This window comes from Gigantopelta aegis, chromosome 7, assembly GCF_016097555.1.
Source record: "Gigantopelta aegis isolate Gae_Host chromosome 7, Gae_host_genome, whole genome shotgun sequence".
Classification (NCBI taxonomy): domain Eukaryota; kingdom Metazoa; phylum Mollusca; class Gastropoda; order Neomphalida; family Peltospiridae; genus Gigantopelta; species Gigantopelta aegis.
This window is the reverse complement of record NC_054705.1, coordinates 30,273,743-30,296,546: the sequence shown is the minus strand read 5'-3', so window position 1 is coordinate 30,296,546 and position 22,804 is coordinate 30,273,743. Positions and strand designations below refer to the sequence as shown.

Sequence of the window (22,804 nt, the reverse complement as noted above, 5' to 3'; positions counted from 1 at the left end):
TGAAATCTGACACTACCTAACATTATCAATAGCGTTTTCTCTGTTTGTGAAATCTGACACTAGCTAACATTATCAATAGAGTTTTCTCTGTTACTGAAATCTGACACTAACATTATCAATAGCAGTTTCTCTGTTACTGAAATCTGACACTAACATTATCAATAGCGTTTTCTCTGTTACTGAAATCTGACACTAACATTATCAATAGCGTTTTCTCTGTTTCTGAAATCTGACACTAACATTATCAATAGCAGTTTCTCTGTTACTGAAATCTGACACTAACATTATCAATAGCGTTTTCTCTGTTAGTGAAATCTGACACTAGCTAACATTATCAATAGCGTTTTCTCTGTTACTGAAATCTGACACTAGTTAACATTATCAATAGCATTTTCTCTGTTAGTGAAATCTGACCCTAACATTATCAATAGCGTGTTCTCTGTTAGTGAAATCTGACACTAACATTATCAATAGCGTTTTCTCTGGTACTGAAATCTGACACTAACATTATCAATAGAGTTTTCTCTGTTAGTGAAATCTGACACTAACATTATCAATAGCGTTTTCTCTGTTAGTGAAATCTGAAACTAGCTAACATTATCAATAGCATTTTCTCTGTTACTGAAATCTGACACTAGCTAACATTATCAATAGCGTTTTCTCTGTTACTGAAATCTGACACTAACATTATCAATAGCGTTTTCTCTGTTACTGAAATCTGACAATAGCTAACATTATCAATAGCATTTTCTCTGTTACTGAAATCTGACACTAGCTAACATTATCAATAGCATTTTCTCTGTTACTGAAATCTGACACTAGCTAACATTATCAATAGCATTTTCTCTGTTACTGAAATCTGACACTAGCTAACATTATCAATAGCGTTTTCTCTGTTACTGAAATCTGACACTAGCTAACATTATCAATAGCATTTTCTCTGTTACTGAAATCTGACACTAGCTAACATTATCAATAGCATTTTCTCTGTTAGTGAAATCTGACACTAACATTATCTAACATTATCAATAGCGTCTGACACTAGCTAACATTCTCTGTTAGTGAAATCTGACACTAACATTATCAATAGCGTGTTCTCTGTTAGTGAAATCTGAAACTAGCTAACATTATCAATAGCATTTTCTCTGTTAGTGAAATCTGACACTAGCTAACATTATCAATAGCGTGTTCTCTGTTAGTGAAATCTGACACTAACATTATCAATAGCGTTTTCTCTGTTACTGAAATCTGACACTAGCTAACATTATCAATAGCATTTTCTCTGTTAGTGAAATCTGAAAATAGCTAACATTATCAATAGCATTTTCTCTGTTAGTGAAATCTGACCCTAACATTATCAATAGCGTGTTCTCTGTTAGTGAAATCTGACACTAACATTATCAATAGCGTTTTCTCTGTTACTGAAATCTGACACTAGCTAACATTATCAATAGCATTTTCTCTGTTAGTGAAATCTGACACTAACATTATCAATAGCGTTTTCTCTGTTACTGAAATCTGACACTAGCTAACATTATCAATAGCATTTTCTCTGTTAGTGAAATCTGACCCTAACATTATCAATAGCGTTAACATTATCAATAGCGTGTTCTCTGTTAGTGAAATCTGACACTAGCTAACATTATCAATAGCATTTTCTCTGTTAGTGAAATCTGACACTAACATTATCAATAGCGTTTTCTCTGTTAGTGAAATCTGACACTAGCTAACATTATCAATAGCATTTTCTCTGTTAGTGAAATCTGACACTAACATTATCAATAGCGTTTTCTCTGTTAGTGAAATCTGACACTAACATTATCAATAGCGTTTTCTCTGTTACTGAAATCTGACACTAGCTAACATTATCAATAGCATTTTCTCTGTTAGTGAAATCTGACACTAGCTAACATTATCAATAGCATTTTCTCTGTTAGTGAAATCTGACACTAGCTAACATTATCAATAGCATTTTCTCTGTTAGTGAAATCTGACACTAGCTAACATTATCAATAGCGTTTTCTCTGTTAGTGAAATCTGACACTAGCTAACTAGCTAACATTATCAATAGCGTTTTCTCTGTTAGTGAAATCTGACACTAGCTACATTATCAATAGCGTTTTCTCTGTTTGTGATCAATAGCGTTTTCTCTGTTAGTGAAATCTGACACTAACATTATCAATAGCGTTTTCTCTGTTACTGAAATCTGACACTAGCTAACATTATCAATAGCATTTTCTCTGTTACTGAAATCTGACACTAGCTAACATTATCAATAGCGTTTTCTCTGTTAGTGAAATCTGACACTAACATTATCAATAGCGTTTTCTCTGTTACTGAAATCTGACACTAGCTAACATTATCAATAGCGTTTTCTCTGTTAGTGAAATCTGACACTAGCTAACATTATCAATAGCATTTTCTCTGTTAGTGAAATCTGACACTAACATTATCAATAGCGTTTTCTCTGTTAGTGAAATCTGACACTAACATTATCAATAGCGTTTTCTCTGTTACTGAAATCTGACACTAGCTAACATTATCAATAGCATTTTCTCTGTTAGTGAAATCTGAAACTAGCTAACATTATCAATAGCATTTTCTCTGTTAGTGAAATCTGACCCTAACATTATCAATAGCGTGTTCTCTGTTAGTGAAATCTGACACTAACATTATCAATAGCGTTTTCTCTGTTACTGAAATCTGACACTAGCTAACATTATCAATAGCATTTTCTCTGTTAGTGAAATCTGACACTAACATTATCAATAGCGTTTTCTCTGTTACTGAAATCTGACACTAGCTAACATTATCAATAGCGTTTTCTCTGTTACTGAAATCTGACTAGCTAACATTATCAATAGCGTTTTCTCTGTTACTGAAATCTGACACTAACATTATCAATAGCGTTTTCTCTGTTACTGAAATCTGACACTAAACATTATCAATAGCGTTTTCTCTGTTACTGAAATCTGACACTAACATTATCAATAGCGTTTTCTCTGTTACTGAAATCTGACACTAACATTATCAATAGCGTTTTCTCTGTTAGTGAAATCTGACACTAACATTATCAATAGCGTTTTCTCTGTTAGTGAAATCTGACAGCTAACATTATCAATAGCGTTTTCTCTGTTACTGAAATCTGACACTAGCTAACATTATCAATAGCGATTTTCTCTGTTAGTGAAATCTGACACTAACTCTACCACATTATCAATAGCGGTTTTCTCTGTGTACTGAAATCTGACATTTAACATTACTAGAATTTTCTCTGTTACATTGAAACTGACCTGTATATCATTATCAATAGCGATTTTCTCTGTTAAACTGAAATCTGACACTAACATTATCAATAGCGTTTTCTCTGTTACTGAAATCTGACACTAGATAACATTATCAATAGCTATGCTCTCTGTTATGAAATCCACCTGACACTATGCTAACATAAATTATCAATACAACTATTTCTCTGTTACTGAACTATCTGACACACTAACATTATCAATAGCACTTTTCTCTGTTATATGAAATCTGACACACTATGCTAACATTATCAATAGCCACCCGACTCTGTTACAGAAATCTGACACCTAACACTATTAAACATAGCGTAAATTCTCTGACACTATACTATACAGAAATCTGACATCCAGCTAACATTATCAATAGCATTTTCTCTGTTACTGAAATCTGACATAGCTAACATTATCAATAGCTTTTCTCTGTTAGTGAAATCTGACCACCACTACTAAACATACTATCAATAGCTATACAGAAGATTTATCTCACACTGTGCTAAACACAGAAATTATCCACCCGACACTATACTATACATATCATATCCACCTCACACTATGCTAAACACAGGATAAATTATCCACTCGACACTATACTATACAGAAGATATGATATCCACCTCACACTATGCAAACAGCGGATAAATTATCTCTGTTACTATACAGAAGATATCTGACCTCACACTATGCTAAACATAAATTATCCACTGAAATCGACACTAGCTATACAGAAGATATGATATCTCACACTATGCTAGTGAAATCTGACACTATACTAACAGAAGATTATATCCAACACTAGCGTTTTCTCTGTTACTGAAGATATGATATCCACCTCACACTATGCTAAACAGAGGATAAATTCTCCACCCGACACTTACTATACAGAAGATATGATATCCACCTCACACTATGCTAAACACAGGATAAATTATCCACTGTATACTGAAATCTGATATCCACCTCACACTATGCTAAACACAGGATAAATTATCCACTCAACACGGTACTATACAGAAGATATGATATCCACCTCACACTATGCTAAACAGAGGATAAATTATCCACCCGACACTATACTATACAGAAGATATGATATCCACCTCACACTATGCTAAACAGAGGATAAATTATCCACCCGACACTATACTATACAGAAGATATGATATCCACCTCACACTATGCTAAACAGAGGATAAATTATCCACCCGACACTATACTATACAGAAGATATGATATCCACCTCACACTATGCTAAACACAGGATAAATTATCCACTCGACACGGTACTATACAGAAGATATGATATCCACCTCACACTATGCTAAACAGAGGATAAATTATCCACCCGACACTATACTATACAGAAGATATGACATCCACCTCACACTATGCTAAACGCAGGATAAATTATCCACTCGACACTACTATACAGAAGATATGACATCCACCTCACACTATGCTAAACAGAGGATAAATTATCCACTCGACACTATACTATACAGAAGATATGACATCCACCTCACACTATGCTAAACAGAGGATAAATTATCCACTCGACACTATACTATACAGAAGATATGATATCCACCTCACACTATGCTAAACACAGGATAAATTATCCACCCGACACTATACTATACAGAAGATATGACATCCACCTCACACTATGCTAAACAGAGAATAAATTATCCACCCGACACTATACTATACAGAGGATATGACATCCACCTCACACTATGCTAAACACAGGATAAATTATCCACCCAACACGGTACTATACAGAAGATATGACATCCACCTCACACTATGCTAAACACAGGATACATTATCCACCCAACACGGTACTATACAGAAGATATGACATCTACCTCACACTATGCTAAACACAGGATAAATTATCCACCCAACACGGTACTATACAGAAGATATGACATCCACCTCACACTATGCTAAACACAGGATAAATTATCCACCCGACACTATACTATACAGAAGATATGACATCTACCTCACACTATGCTAAACACAGGATAAATTATCCACCCGACACTACTATACAGAAGATATGACATCTACCTCACACTATGCTAAACACAGGATAAATTATCCACTCGACACGGTACTATACAGAAGATATGACATCTACCTCACACTATGCTAAACACTGAATTTTCGGTGCATTTTAAAGTTTGGGTAAGGTGATGGTGGGATGTGTATATAAATATAGAGGTCTAATACAACTTGTTAATAGATCGCTCTCATACAGACTGTAGACAACCCTGCTCCGAAACGTAAAGTGGGCCCGCGCCTGCTATTATGAAATATATTCTTATGATGACTCTCATCGGCATAACATCCACAATACTCCTGTGTATTGAATTTTCAGCCGACGGCGTCATCCGGGCAACAAAGGACCTGATTCAAGAATGTACTCCTTCCGTGTCCTTTTCCGTGACCGTCACTGACAAAATCACCACACCGCCTCCTCCAATTATCGTATCGTGCGAAATGTCAGGTACTTGCTTTCATTTTCATTTTAACTTTAGTTTCGTTCTTATTTCTAATTAAAGTTCAAGCACGCTATCCTGGCATTAACGGCAAACGACTGTGTTTGTTTTACAGGCAATAAGCAGGCGCCAGTCATTACTAATGTGAACAAGGAAGTGCAGGTACCGGAAGACTCGCCTATAGGATCAGTGATTGGCGGCATTGTGATGAACGTAAAGCCCGTGGGTCATGTCTCGTACGGGCTGTCAACAGTTCCGCCTTCAGCAATATCACTGGTGACAGAACATGTTGGTAACTATCTCAACACTACGCTTCAGCAATATCACTAGATACAAATGTTTTTGGTAACTATCTCAACACTACGCTTCAGCAATATCACTAGATACAAATGTTTTTGGTAACTATCTCAACATTACACTCTAACAATATCACTAGATACAAATAATTTTGGTAACCATCACAACATTCCACTCTCATGTACAACAATACGACCAGTGACAAATATGTTTAGTGAACTGCCAGGAAGTGTGCAACATCTCAACGCCTAACAGTATCGCTAGGGCTGTCTGAAGTAATAGCATCGATACAAGTACAGTACATCCTTATTTAGCCAAACCAATAAAAACTCTTGATAGGAACCGGGGAAAACCTGGGGTGGAGCCTGTTTAAATCACTTATTACTGAAAAAGTCCGGCTGTTATTTGATAGTATCGTTCATAAAGTGTGTAAATCGGTTCTATGGTTCATAATTCAGTTAAAGGGACATTCCTGAGTTTGCTGCATTGTAAGATGATTCAGACTAATAAAATATTTCTACGATTAAACTTACATATTAAATATATTTTCTTGTTTAGAATATCAGTGTCTGTATATTCAATGTGTTTCTGGTCGTCTTAATATTTGTAAGAAGCCCAGACTGGATTTTGTCTTCAAATAATTTCGCACGTAAGAAAAAATAATATTTTAGTAAATAAAATTAAAGTATAACCTATTAGAAATATTAGAACCATCAGAAACACGTTCAATATGAAGCCATTAATATTTTATGCAGAAAAATATATTTGATATGTAATTGCAATCGTTAAAAGGTCTCTGTTAGTCGATAACATCTTAAACATTGCAGCAAACTCAGGAATGTCCCTTTAACGTCGAAAATTATTAGGTTCAGTTTTAAATTAATCCAAAACTTACTATTTACTTATTATTAGTATGTAGTTTTGTGATACGACATGCCACTATTTCCCGACTTGTTACTAGTTTTCTGTTACAACATACCACTATTTCCCAAATTGTCACTAGTTTGCTGTTAAGACATACCACTATTTTTCAATGTGTTACTAGTCTGCTGTGACGTCATATCACTATTTCTCAACTTGTTACTATTATGAATGAATGAATGAATGTTTAACGACACCCCAGCACAAAATTACACATCGGCTATTAGGTGTCATAAAAGGTAAGTATATGGACCCGACTTGTTACTAGTCTGCTGTGGCGTCATATCACTATTTCTTGCAGACACCATCAGAGTGGCACAGAAGCTCAACTTCGAGTCTAACAACAGGAACTTCAACCTGACCATCAGGCCCGACAACGGAATGTGCGATCCAATCGATCACTGGCTCTTCATCCGGGTCTCTGACAAGAACGACCCGCCGGTATTAGCCCCAAAGACGGATTTCTATGCAGTTTATGAAAGAACGGTATGTAAATAGGTACCATAGTGTTCTTGTCGATATGAAATGTTGTAATATATTTAAGCCATTGCTCCATGTTAAGCTCACCTAACCCATGGCGCGGCATCCGTTGTCCGTTCTTACGTCGTCAGTCAACTTTTCAAATTTTCTACTTCTTCTCAAGTTCCACCAGGCAGATTTCAACAAAACTTGATACAAACTCTCCTCTCGTCAACCTTACCAATTATAACTTTTTTGGCCCAATTCGAAATTCAAAACTGACTGACCTGGTCTCTGATTCGCTAAAACATTTCTGATTTCTTCCCAAAGTCCAAAAATGGGTCTCATGACCCTGTCATGACAGACCAAATTGTTTTCCGGGGCGATTCTGAAATAAGCTGGTCGCCCTGAGATTTTCAATGTGAATTAAAGTTGCACAACACAGTTTCCAACCAAATCTGGTACACATTATGTTTTAGGTGAAAGTATATTTCATAACATGCCCAGGCATATGCTGTGTTGAAAATGAATCATTAATAATACAGGCATGCACATTTCTTCATTTGTTATGTTAATGTCAAGTTAGTGGTCACAAAACGATAATTTTTGCTATAGTTCACTTTTTAGAGGTATAGTTAGTTTAATACCAGGGCCTCGTGTTGTTAGCTGCAGTATGTCTATAATTTAGGTTGTATAATAATGCAATATTAAGCCATATTAATAATACTAGGCGCTGATGTAAGAATATTGGGGGGGGTTTCTTGTTGTTTTTAATTTAAGGAATATAACATTAATATAATTAGAGTTCAGTGGGCTTCAAAGAACAATATCCTTCATCAAAAATGGATGGACCGTGGGGCTCCCTTGGGCTATATATACTAATGTCAAATTAGTTTGTGTTTACGTTTTTATAATTGTTGTTTAATTATTACTACTTTCCATAATAAACATTATTATAATGATATTTTCAGAGTCTGGCGTCAGATCCATCCGTATCTTCGGTAAGAATCATATACATGTAATTATAAATATCTCCAAACAAATGAGAGAGAGAGAGAGAGAGAGAGAGAGAGAGAGAGAGAGAGAGAGAGAGAGAGAGAGAGAGAGAGAGAGAGAGAGAGAGAGAGATATATATATAGACAGACAGAGAAAGATAGAGACAAACACACAGAGGGGGGAGAGAGAGAGAGAGAGAGAGAGAGAGAGAGAGAGAGAGAGAGAGAGAGAGAGAGAGAGAGAGACAGACAGACAGACAGACAGACAGACAGACACAGACAGAGAGAGAAAGATAGAGACACACACACAGGGGGGGGAGACAGACAGAGAGAGAGAGAGAGAGAGAGGGGGGGGTGGAACAAGTAGTGATTCAGAAAGACATATACAGACACACATCTAAATTAAGATGCCGACAGACATATGCCAAACAGACTGACTGGCGGACATACTGATAAGCCGGTGTTAATATGTATTGTTAAACACCCTGTCTTTGTGTTTTAAGATTAACATCAACTGGGGTCCCATCGTCAAGGACGAGGATTACGACGACCTACCCGGCACACACACCTTCAGCATCATCAAGGGCAACGATAACAACCGGTGGAAGATCGACCGCACGACGGGCGTCATCCGGTCCAACGGCATCTACGACGTCGACCAGAACGTCATGCCGACCACGGCGAAACTCCTCGTGCAGGTCAAGGACTCGGACGGCGGCATCGATAACGCCACGATCAATATCAGAATCGATGATTTCAACGATCATCGGCCGATCATCAACCCATCATCTTACACGTGAGTTTTTTCCTACATAAGACAAGAAAAAGTAAATTATTAATTACAACTTTACTTGACCGACTGTTTACCTGTTATGTTACAGGGTACTTTTATTTGATTTCTTTGTCTGATGTGGATGCTCTTTTTCTGGGCAGTTAATGTTATTGACTGTCAAATGCAACACGAATATCTGTGGTAAGTTCAAAACACATCTCTGAGCTATTTCTCGTTCCAGCCAATGTATCACGACTGGTATATCAAATATCGTGGTATGTGCTATCCTATCCGTGTGATGGTGCATATAAATATATAGAAGGTTTCTTCTCAAAGACTATATGTCCAAATTATGCATGGCTGACATCCAATAGTCGATGATTAATAAATCAATGTGCTCTTGTGCTGTCGTCAAACAAAACAAACATTAAACAAACCCTTTTTTCAAACTTTTGCGGTTTGAAAACCCCCACAAAAGAACTATAAATTTCAACGATAATCAACCGATTATCTTGCCACCATTTTGCACGAGTTTGATTATCCTCATGTCCAGCTTTCAACCTGTGAGAGAGAGATAGCGAATGTCCGTTTTTTTGTGTGCGGGTGTTGTTCTCACAAATGTAGCAAAATTGCTAAATGCCATTTCAATGATAAATGTAGAAACTGAGAAATGTCACACGACTGAAAATTTCGGCATTAAAATGTTTGATCTCTCTTCTCGCAGGTTCACAATCACGGACTGTACGCCGATCGGTCAGCTCGGAAAGATGATCGCCAAAGATGACGACCTCGGCGTCACCAACGGGGTGAACAACAACAACAACGTATTCGATTTCGACTTTGCCACGTCAGACTACGTGACCGTCGACCAGACAGGGGCCATCACGTTGACCAAGGTAAGCGTCGTTTAGTCCTGTACCGTTTGATAGTCGAGGTAATTTTCACGTTAAGCGATATTCATTCTGCTCTATCGTTTTACTTTAACATCATAAATGGTTGAGCTATTGGAATTCTAAGATACTAATGCAAAATACAAACACAACTACAGGTTTAATAAATTCACATGTTATTTCTATCAACGGGTATTTCCAGAGGTCTTCATACTATATACAAGTATGTTTCTATATATGTGTATGTGTCTCTGTAAATAATACAGATACACCCGATACTGCAGCTTTTGTGTTGATGGACTGTTCTAAATGACTAAATAATACAGATATACTCGAGAAGGCACCTTTAATGTTGATAGACTGTTCTAAATGGGCAAATAATAAAGATATACCCGCGAAGATAGCTTTAATAATGATGGGCTGTTCTAAGGATAGGATACGATACGATACGATACGATAACATAACATAACGTATTAAGTTCCTGTATCCAATTGAGGTTCAAGCACGTCTCACTCGGGGACAATCTCTGACTACGCCGATGACTGGTTCCGGGACAAAAGGGGGGGGGGGGGGGAGGCGGAGGGGGTGTTGGTTGAGTTGGATATTAGGAGAATTTTACAATAGCAATTACTGAAAAAGTTAATAGATTTAAAAAAAGAAAAAAATAGTTAACAAGCCAAAAATAAATGTGCTGCACTGCTGAATACTTATATAATTTGTAGCATTTTAGAAGAACAGTCCAAAAATAAATTAGAGATTCCAGCTTTAACTAGGTCATCCTTATATTGTTTTAATGAGCTGATCCAAGTATCGCGGACTGTAGTCTCTGTTTGTTAATGTCGTATCACTATTGTTTGTTTTCTACAACCGATGTAAGTGTCGCGTAGTATAGTCTCTGTTTGTTAATCTCGTATCACTGGTGTCTGTTTTCTACAGCCGATGTAAGTGTCGCGTACTGTAGTCTTTGTTTAGCCCCAGTCCCACTGTGGCGATTTTTGCCTGCGAACTAATACGAACCGGCATTCGTTGCGCATCGTGCATCATCGTAAAGGATTCGAATTACTTCTTATTAGTTCGCTGCCGCTTTCGTATTAGATCGGCCACAACCGCAGGCCAATACGCAGGGGTCCTGCGAATTGAAGCCTATTCGTACTGCATCGTGTCAATTCATGTCAATTCGTGTTGGTTCGTATCTCATCGTTGTGCATTCCTGTCAGTTCGTTGCGGATTCGCACCGGTTCGTGTTGCTTTCCTGGTGAGATTCGATACGATGAAATAAGGTGTGCAACGATAACATACAAATCAATAAGAATTGACACGGTGTAGACACGATGTACAACGATGCAGCAGGAATGTGTGGACCGAACTAACACGAACCAGTGAGAATCGCAACGAATTGATAGAAATGCACAACGATGAGACACAAACCAATAAGAACGGACACGAATTGACACGATGTACAGCGATGCAGTAAGGACTAGGTAGAATGAAAAACGATTTAGTACGATTCAGAACGATGTAGAACGATGCAATCAGAACTAATTATGGAATCTCTTGGCATGATCTCTTCACTCTAGCAGAACTGCAGATGTACTGAGGATCGCTGTGAAATGCTGGCGATATTTATACAATCGTGACCCACCGTACTAGTGCCTATTGGATCTCACTGTTTCGTATTGGTTCGTACTGGTTTGTACTGGTTCCTACTAATTCTCATCGTGTTCGCATCGCATCTCATCGCATTCGTATTTATTCTCCGTCACCATCGTACTGCGTTGTACTGCATCGTAATGCCATCGCATTGCATCCTAAAAGTTCGTGTTCAGTTCTTATTCATTCGCACATATCATCGTACCGCATGATATTAATTCTGTCTTGAGGTAGAACCAATGCGGACACCGAATTTTTTAACAAAATATCGCCACAATTCGTAGGCGAATCCATTTTTCTTTATTCGTATTGATTTCCCAAACTATTCGCCACAGTGGGACTGGGGCTTTTGTTATGCTACTATTCCACACAGACCATGAATCCCACGAATCGCTACGAATTGTTAAATTTAGGATTCGTGAGGATTCGTGGAATTTTGCAAATTAGAATGGTCCAATTCGTGAAGCTCTACGATTCAGTTACGATACAGGTACGATAGAGTTACGAATATTCGTGGGATTCGGCTCGATTCGACTCGAACCGCACGAATATTGTCAAGAATTCACTACGATTTACAAGAACTGATTACGTATACTGCACGAACGTTAGGAATCAGTTACGAATCAGTTAAGAATATGCCGAATGCATCTAAGAATCAGGTACGATTAAAATTGAATTCGTCACTATTCTTGACAGTTCGTGGGATTTCCCCTCAAGATAGGTATGAAAAGGCCCTCACTCCTGCTTGGGCATCAGTTCCAAAATGGATGTTCAACGTAGAGCAGCTGTAGTACTGGCCCTGGAACTGGAGTATCAACACCAGCTGCTGATAGCTAGAAGAAGACTGCTTCGAAGAAGAAGGAGAAGAGCCCCCAGGTGGTGGGTTAGACCGTGGCTGACACCAGCTAGAAGGCTAGAATATGGTCACTACAACAGACTGATGCAGGAGCTGAGGGTGGAAGATGAGAATGCCTTTGCCAACTATGTGAGAATGCCACCCCACATGTTTGATGAGCTACTCAACAGGATTAGGCCAGTCATCCAGAGGAGGGACATCCACATGAGACCAGCCCTAGATGCCGAAATGAAGCTGACCAGGACCCTCAGACACCTGGCTACAGGAGACCGGTATCACACCCTCCAGTATGACTTCCGATGTGGCTACAGCACAGTGGTATGGACTGTGCAGGAAGTCTGTCAGGCCATCATACAGGAGCTGAAGGATGAAGTCATGCCACTGCTAAGGACCCAGGATGACTGGAAGGCCATTGCCCAGCAGTTCCAAGACCGGTGGAATGTTCCTCATGCCCTGGGGGCCTTGGATGGCAAGCACATAGTCATCAGGAAACCACACAACTCAGGCAGTGTGTTCTACAACTACAAAGGCTTCTTCTCCGTGGTGCTGCTGGCCCTTGTGGATGCAGATTATAAGTTTATCTGGATAGACACTGGTGGAGAAGGTCATCAATCCGACGGACAGCTGTTTGGTGCTTCAGAACTGAAAGAGTGCATTGATGACAACACCATAAACTTCCCTGACAGCGATCCCCTGCCCAATGATGACAGAGACACACCCTACCACATCATGGGGCATGAAGCCTTTCCCCTGAGGACTTTCCTCATGAAACCCTATGGCAGGAGGGGTCTGGACAATGACATGCTGGTGGCCAGCTACAGATTTTCCAGGGGAAGACGTGTGGTGGAGAATGGTTTCGGAATACTGGCCAACAGATGGAGATGCTTCCTGGGCACCCTGGGAAAAGGACCTGATGTGGTGCGGTTACTGGTGGAGACAGGAGTCATCCTCCACAACTTACTCAGGATCAGGTTCGTAGATAGTTCTTACTTGCTTCGTACCTGCTTCGGCGTGTATTCGTGGCATTCGTGACAGATTCGTAGCCGATTCGTGGTCACAGCCTCCAATTCACGAATCCCCGAATGAGTTAAGAATACCTACGAATGCCTACGAATCGATTACGATTCAGTTACGATGCCTAAGAATGCACTACGAATTTGTTACGAATTAACTACGATTTTTTGGAATCAGAAGTTCGTGGCCAAAATTTTGAACAGCTCAAAACTTTTGCCACGAATTCCTGATCGCTCAAGAATTGCAAGAACTGACTAAGAATAAATACGAATCAGTTAAGAACTTCACGAACTGATTACGATTCAACTACGAATCCTAATATTTATCAATTCGTAGCGATTCGTGGGATTCGTGGTCTGTGTGGAATAGTAGCATTAATGTCGTATCACTATTGTCTGTTTTCTACAGTCGATGTAAGTGTCGCGTACTGTAGTCTCTCTTTGTTAATCTCGTATCACTATTGTTTGTTTTCTACAGCCGATGTAAGTGTCGCGTACTGTGGTCTCTGTTTGTTAATCTCGTATCACTGGTGTCTGTTTTCTACAGCCGATGTAAGTGTCACGTACTGTAGTCTCTGTTTGTTAATCTTGTATCACTGGATTCTGTTTTCTACAGCCGATGTAAGTGTCGCGTACTGTAGACTTTGTTTGTTAATCTCGTATCACTGGTGTCTGTTTTCTACAGACGATGTAAGTGTCGCGTACTATAGTCTTTGTTTGTTAATGTCGTATCACTATCGTCTGTTTTCTACAGCCGATGTAAGTGTCGCGTACTGTAGTCTCTCTTTGTTAATCTCGTATCACTGGTGTCTGTTTTCTACAGCCGATGTAAGTGTCGCGTACTGTAGTCTCTCTTTGTTAATCTCGTATCACTGGTGTCTGTTTTCTACAGCCGATGTAAGTGTCGCGTACTGTAGTCTCTCTTTGTTAATCTCTTATCACTGGTGTCTGTTTCCTACAGCCGATGTAAGTGTCGCGTACTGTAGTCTGTTTGTTAATCTCGTATTACTGGTGTCTGTTTTCTACAGCCGATGTAAGTGTCGCGTACTGTAGTCTCTCTTTGTTAATCTCGTATCACTGGTGTCTGTTTTCTACAGCCGATGTAAGTGTCGCGTACTGTAGTCTCTCTTTGTTAATCTTGTATCACTATTGTCTGTTTTCTACAGCCGATGTAAGTGTCGCGTACTGTAGTCTGTGTTTGTTAATCTCGTATCACTGGTGTCTGTTTTCTACAGCCGATGTAAGTGTCGCGTACTGTAGTCTCTCTTTGTTAATCTCGTATCACTGGTGTCTATTTTCTACAGCCGATGTAAGTGTCGCGTACTGTAGTCTGTGTTTGTTAATCTCGTATCACTGGTGTCTGTTTTCTACAGCCGATGTAAGTGTCGCGTACTGTAGTCTCTCTTTGTTAATCTCGTATCACTGGTGTCTGTTTTCTACAGCCGATGTAAGTGTCGCGTACTGTAGTCTCTCTTTGTTAATCTCGTATCACTGGTGTCTGTTTTCTACAGCCGATGTAAGTGTCGCGTACTGTAGTCTGTGTTTGTTAATCTCGTACCACTGGTGTCTGTTTTCTACAGCCGATGTAAGTGTCGCGTACTGTAGTCTCTCTTTGTTAATCTCGTATCACTGGTGTCTGTTTTCTACAGCCGATGTAAGTGTCGCGTACTGTAGTCTGTGTTTGTTAATCTCGTATCACTGGTGTCTGTTTTCTACAGCCGATGTAAGTGTCGCGTACTGTAGTCTGTTTGTTAATCTCGTATTACTGGTGTCTGTTTTCTACAGCCGATGTAAGTGTCGCATACTGTAGTCTCTCTTTGTTAATCTCGTATCACTGGTGTCTGTTTTCTACAGCCGATGTAAGTGTCGCGTACTGTAGTCTCTCTTTGTTAATCTCGTATCACTGGTGTCTGTTTTCTACAGCCGATGTAAGTGTCGCGTACTGTAGTCTCTCTTTGTTAATCTCGTATCACTGGTGTCTGTTTTCTACAGCCGATGTAAGTGTCGCGTACTGTAGTCTCTCTTTGTTAATCTCGTATCACTGGTGTCCGTTTTCTACAGCCGATGTAAGTGTCGCGTACTGTAGTCTCTCTTTGTTAATCTCGTATTACTGGTGTCTGTTTTTTACAGCCGATGCCGGCTGGAACGTCAACAACTCTGTCAGTGGGGGCCACGGATAAAGGGAAGCCAACGCCGCTGTCTAGCCTGACAAAGGCGACGATCGTCGTGTCGTCAACAGCGTGTCCCCCTACAACTACACCACCAACTGTTCCCACCGTCCCCAGCTCAAACAACAACAATAATAATAACAATAACAACAACAACGGTAACAGTAACAGTAACGGCAACAGTAACAGTAACAGTAATAGTGTCAGCAATGGCATCAACTCTTTCCCCAACGTATCCGCTACAGGTGCTGGTAAAAGTGCAACCGCTAATGCAGGTAAACCATTTATTTATTTAGTCATTCATTCATTTATTCATTCATTCATCATGCAATTATTTCGTTAATTCGGTCATTCGTTTAGTTAGTTATTCGTTCATTCATTCACCGATATTTTTATTAATTAATATATTATTTATGTATTCACATATTCATTCAATTATTCATTCATTCATTCATTCATCAATTCATCCATTATTAATTTAGGTAATGAGTCATACGTTCGTTAATTTAAAATTAAAGTTACTTGAAGTTTGTTTTGTTTAATGACACCACTAGAGCATATTGTTTTATTAATCGTCGGCTATTGGATGTCAAGCATTTGGTAATCTTTTCATATAGTCTTAGAGAGGAAACCCGCTATATGTTTCCATTAGTAGCAAGGGATCTTTTATATGCATCTGAATAGCACATGCCGCGGTGTTTGCTATACCTCTCGTTGTGCATTGGCTGGAAAGAATGGACCCACCGACGGGGATGGATCCCAAATCGACCGTACATCAAGCGAACGTTTTACCACTGGGCTACGTGCCGCTCCGTAAGTTACTTGAATGCCGCATTGAAGTTACCTTGATAAACAAGTTGGTCTTATAGCACACTTTTCAAGTTTCTGATAGATATAATGTTTACATATTATGTAAGTATCTGACCGAACGGTTCACTCGCTTCGTAAAAAATGTTATCTAGCGAAAACGAGTGTAGTATTTTATTTATTACCTACCTATCAAATAAAAGTTAGTTTGTTTTGTTTAACGACACCACTAGAGCAGTTATTTATTTATCATCGGCTACTGAGTGACTTAAAGAGGAAATCCGCTACATGTTTCCATTAGTAGCAATGGACTTTTTATATGTATCATCCCACAGATAGAACAGCACACACCACGGCCTTTGATATACCAGTCGTGGTCACCACTTAGACACAGCTGTTTCTGGACAAAAGTCCAATTCCAGTGATGGCGTGGCGGTCTATTTTTAGATTTATGACGCGTCATCCGTCTAAATATAGACTAGTTATCCCGCTGTCTGCGACAGAGTCGGACTAGACCATTACAGAGATGGGGTGTAATCATACAATATTAACCTGTGCTGTATAGTACAATACTGCTGCACGTTAACACTCGGTGTTGAGTGTTTGTGTTACAGGGGCATTTTAATCTGTACATAATGTTTTATTTTGTTTACTTCAGTTTACAATTAGTTGGGGGGGGGGGGGGAGGTTCAGACTGACAAGCAAGCTGAACGAATTATTGTTCCTTTCTAGCTTGTGTCGATCCAAACTAAAATAATCAACAAAAAACACGATTTTTTAAACGAAATTTATTGTATAGTAGTATATCTTTACTCACTTGCAATAAATAAAGAATTCATACAACGTATTCAAATTTGTTAATTTAGGAGGGCTGACGGTGTGAATTATATACAAAATGTCAAATATCGCGTTTTCTTCAAAACACAACCACTTTAAATTGTTATTTATGAATGAGATACCTGTAAGATATGTCTATAGCATAGTAAATTTAATTGAAGTTTGTGGTTGCTATGGTTATAAAAATGGCCGTGGAAATTGCTCAAAAATCGAAAATTGTCGTTAAATCGTTTTTTCGCTCCTATTTTTAATTTTTGAAATAATTTTATTTGAATTCACAACAACAAAAAATATATTGTTTTTATTTCCAAAACTGTTTTTCTTTTTCACCTACATCGATCCAAACTAAAATAATAAAGGAAACAAAACTACCCACAGACAGGTTTGTGGTATAGGCCCACGAAATGCACAGAACACACAACTCATCCACTCATTGCAGCAGCAGCAATGGTACAGCCCACGCATGTCAGATGTTTACCGGGTAAGAGACACACAAAAACACCTTCGTGTCGTTTATAAGACAAAAATTTACAAACATTACATATTTAGCATAATCTATAATCAATCCCAAAGTCATAAGAGCCTATAAAATTGAGAAACTGATACAAACTTTAACTTTTTTCACATTCGCAACATACAGCAGACAATAACACGCATATGGAGTGCGCATGCGCCGAGAGTAAGATAGGTGGAACAATTAACTATTTTTTCAATTAAAAAATGACGGATCACGATCTGCACCAATCAAAAAATTATTTCCACTGATAGCTCGGCAAGGATCTCAGGCATTAATTGGCTAGCGAACTGGGATGAAACCGCCTTCCGTCAAAATGCTTGACACGGGGAATCCCTTCGAGTCTCCGATTTTAGCAGGGAATCCTCAAGCTTTTCCATTAGGAATGAAATCAAAACGATTTAAAAATATGGAAAATGACGGTGGAAAAATCAATCGGAAACATATAACAAAAATAATTTCGGGTAGAAAAGTTTTTAAAGCAAACTGGCTCGCGGCCGCCGTTTTATTAAAATAAAAATGGTATTGACAGTGAAAAAGCCAATGTCAGTGAGCAAACTTCTTGTAATGTTGACAGGAAGCTATCATTTGTGCCCCATCTAAAAGCCCTTAACATTTTAAATGTTATTGGTAATACAGAATGGGGAGCAGACCGAAAGGTCATGCTCCCTCTGTATAGAGCTTTAGTTAGATCAAAACTTGATTATGTGTGCATTGTGTATGGATCAGCACGCAAGTCTTACTTGCAGATGCTAGATCCTATACACAACCAGGGGCTTAGACTTTGGCTTGGTGCTTTCAGAGCATAACCTGTGGAGAGCCTGTACGTTTATGCACACGAACCTAGTATGTGTGCTAGACGTGAAAAGCTTTCTCTGCAGTATGCCCCTAGATTAAGTCGATGCCAAAACATCCAGCACATAATGCAGTGTTCGATAATAAATACATGGAATTTTTTGATGTAAAGCCAAATGCGATTCTCACATTTGGTCTTCGTATTAAGCAGTTCCTAACTGTTTCCAACATTGATTTAACAGACATTATGGAAACACCTTCATATTTCATTTTGCCACCCGTGTGATCAAACCACGCAAAATTGTATTTGATCTTGAGCATCTGAAAAAAGATCGTACAGATCCAATTATCTACAAACAGCACTTCATGCAAATTCAAGAGAGGTACCGTGATTACATTCCTGTTTATACGGATAGATCACGGGGTGGGAATTCTGTGACTGCAACCATTTCTATGAGATTGCCGGATTCAGCATCTGTTTTTACTGCAGAACCCTGGGCAGTCATTGAAACCTTAGAAAAATTAAGGATTCTGTGGAATCCAAATATATTATTTTTACAGACTCACGTTCGTGTTTCCAAGCCTTACAAAATATGAAGTTGGAATATCCCTTAATTGGGATGTTGATACAAAAGTGTGTCATTTTATCTATTGCTAATAAATATACTGTACTGTGTTGGGTTCCCAGCCATACTGGTATCAGGGGTAATGAAAAGACAGATACGGCTGCCAAGTCTGCTTTGGATTTGCTTCATTCCAGGGTTGGTGTGCTTTACACTGATCTCAAACATAATATTAACCAATATATCTTTTCGACTTGGCAAGTTGATTGGAACGGGGCGGTTGCGAACAAGCTTCATTCTGTAAAGCCAGTCCAGGGAGAGTGGCAGTCCTTCTACAGATGGAACAGGAAGAGTGAAATTGTCTTGTGTCGTGCTCGCATCGGTCATGCATACTTGGCACATTCATTGTTACATAGAAGGATCCTCCGCCTGAGTGTGAACATTGTCAATGTACACTGACGGTTCACCATATTCTGGTGGAGTGTAATCATCTTGGACCGACAAGGGAAGATATATTTGGTAGACAAAATGTGATAGAATCATTTCAATTCCACCCTGAACTTATCTTGAAGTTTTTACGAGATACTGATTTTTATTTCAAATTTTAACATCAGGTCAGGTCATAGGGCTTTACGTGCACATCCAGGACAAGCTGTTGTAGCGCACGCAAATTTTAACATACTTACCTGTGATACTTATACTCGTGCACAGCTCTATTGTGGTTTTAAATTTTATTTTTTAGAATTTTTACTTTATTGATGTTTATCATCAATTAACTTTTTATTTACCATTGTGTGACACCCGATAGCCTATATAGTTTTGTGCTGGGGTGTTGGTAAACATTCATTCATTCATTCACATCCCGACCTACACAATCAAATAATGTAAAATCTGACAATTACATCCAGCATTGCGTACGAAATCTGTGCGACACACCAAACGTTCACTAGGTGGGTCCTAGCGTGGCCTACTTGTCCCCACAGAGTTCTACACTAGCTGTGGCTGGGGATACGAACCAGCTTTAAACCTGATCATATAGCTCAGCCCCAAAACAACACGTATCAACCTCAGCATATGGCAACATTCATACACAAGATCCCGTACTGCTAATCGGTAGGAGTAGCCTATGTGAAATAACTTGATCTTCGGTATCAGAATTATGTTTCAGTAGGCCGGGAAAATTGCAGTTGCAATTATTATTATTATGTGCAAAAAAAATATTTGTTATCCGAAGCACATTCTGACGATCTCAAGGATGGGAACTCTTGATTCTATGGCCTGTTTGTAATAATTATTTGTTATCCGAAGCACATTCTGACGATCTCAAGGATGGGAACTCTTTTTTCTATAGCCTGTTTGTAATAATTATTTGTTATCCGAAGCACATTCTGACGATCTCAAGGATGGGAACTCTTGATTCTATGGCAAAATAATTATTTGTTATCCGAAGCACATTCTGACGATCTCAAGGATGGGAACTCTTTTTTCTATAGATGTTTGTAATAATTATTTGTTATCCGTGCACATTCTGACGATCTCAAGGATGGGAACTCTTGATTCTATGGCCTGTTTGTAATAATTATTTGTTATCCGAAGCACATTCTGACGATCTCAAGGATGGGAACTCTTTTTTCTATAGCCTGTTTGTAATAATTATTTGTTATCCGAAGCACATTCTGACGATCTCAAGGATGGGAACTCTTGATTCTATGGCCTGTTTGTAATAATTATTTGTTATCCGAAGCACATTCTGACGATCTCAAGGATGGGAACTCTTTTTTCTATAGCCTGTTTGTAATAATTATTTGTTATCCGAAGCACATTCTGACGATCTCAAGGATGGGAACTCTTGATTCTATGGCCTGTTTGTAATAATTATTTGTTATCCGAAGCACATTCTGACGATCTCAAGGATGGGAACTCTTTTTTCTATAGCCTGTTTGTAATAATTATTTGTTATCCGAAGCACATTCTGACGGTCTCAAGGATGGGAACTCTTGATTCTATGGCCTGTTTGTAATAATTATTTGTTATCCGAAGCACATTCTGACGATCTCAAGGATGGGAACTCTTTTTTCTATAGCCTGTTTGTAATAATTATTTGTTATCCGAAGCACATTCTGACGATCTCAAGGATGGGAACTCTTGATTCTATGGCCTGTTTGTAATAATTATTTGTTGGGGGCGTGATTTAGCTCAGTCGGTTGAGTGCTCGCCTGAGCTGCTTGCGTCGCAGCATGGAACCACCTCGGTGAATCCATTCAACTGACTGTGGGGGTTTTCTCGTTTCAGTCAATGCATCACAACAGGTCAGAGGCCGTGGTATGTGCTTTCCTCTCTGAGGAAACGTGCTTATAAAAGATCCCTTGCTGCATTAGGAAAAATGTAGCGGGTTTCCTCTGATGACTACGTGTCAGAATTACGAAATGTTTGACATCCAATAGCACATGAATCAATGTGCTCTAGTGGTGTCGTTAAAGAAAACAAACTTTAATATGTAAACAAAAGCTTTTCTTATTGAATTTTGTGTTTAATTAAAAAATCGGAAGAATATAACAGAAAGAAAACCATTAATGAAAGCAAAATGAAATGGGGTGACATGAAAAAGTAGTTTTTACTATTTGGCCCAGTGGTAAAGCGTTCGCCTAATGCGCGGTCGGTCTAGGATCGACCCCCGTCGGTGGCTCATTGGGCTATTTCTCGTTCCAGCTAGTGCACTACGACTGGTATATGAAAGGCAGTGGTATGTGATTTCTTCTTTGTGGGATGGTGCATATAAAAGTCCCTTGCTACTAATGGAAAAATGTAGCGGGTTTTCTGTCTAAGACTATATGTCAAAATTGCAGAATGTTTGACATCCAATAGCCGATGATTAATAAATCAATGTGTTCTAGTAGTGCGTTAAACAAAACAAACTTTTTTATGTCAAAATTACTGAATGTTTGACATCCAGTAGCCGATGGTTAATAAATCAATGTGCTCAAGTAGTGTCGTTAAACATACTTGAGTAACCGTGGCTGTGTTTGTGTGGACAGGGACCATGGCGTGGATCATCCTGGCCGGCCTCCTGGGCGCCCTGCTGCTCGGCCTGCTGGCCTACATGCTCTTCAAATACTGCTACCCGTACTGCACAGAGGGAGGCTGCAAGAGTCTGTGTCAAAAACGACACCCGTGAGTAATCTGTCCGTACCTGCCTATATGTATGGATATATGTATGCATGTATATATGGAAGTATGTATCTATGGTTGGATGTATGGATTGATGTATGGATGTCTTCTTCCACTGCCTCTGTTCTCTCTTTGTCGGTCTGTTTGTATGTCTGTCACCCACTATTTCTATCTCCCTACATCTGTACATAGACTTTTTCATTCTTTATTCTAACTATTTGTTTCTATAATATTCCTCAGAACACCGCAAGTTCGACCAACGGAAGTGGAAAAAGTGACCGAAAAGTAA

The 22,804-nt window shown here is 38.9% G+C and overlaps 1 protein-coding gene across 1 annotated transcript in view; it reads left to right on the top strand.

Annotated features, from left to right (window-relative positions):
* LOC121378020 (protocadherin Fat 3-like) overlaps positions 1–22,804 on the top strand; it is a 40,933-nt gene extending 18,129 nt beyond the window's left edge. Inside the window, exons 5-13 of the mRNA XM_041506117.1 lie at positions 5,689–5,817; positions 5,925–6,101; positions 7,329–7,513; positions 8,458–8,487; positions 8,985–9,277; positions 9,978–10,149; positions 15,794–16,106; positions 22,383–22,518; positions 22,756–22,804. Coding sequence (XP_041362051.1) covers positions 5,689–5,817; positions 5,925–6,101; positions 7,329–7,513; positions 8,458–8,487; positions 8,985–9,277; positions 9,978–10,149; positions 15,794–16,106; positions 22,383–22,518; positions 22,756–22,804 — 1,484 coding nt within the window. The remainder of the gene's footprint in view (positions 1–5,688; positions 5,818–5,924; positions 6,102–7,328; positions 7,514–8,457; positions 8,488–8,984; positions 9,278–9,977; positions 10,150–15,793; positions 16,107–22,382; positions 22,519–22,755) is intronic.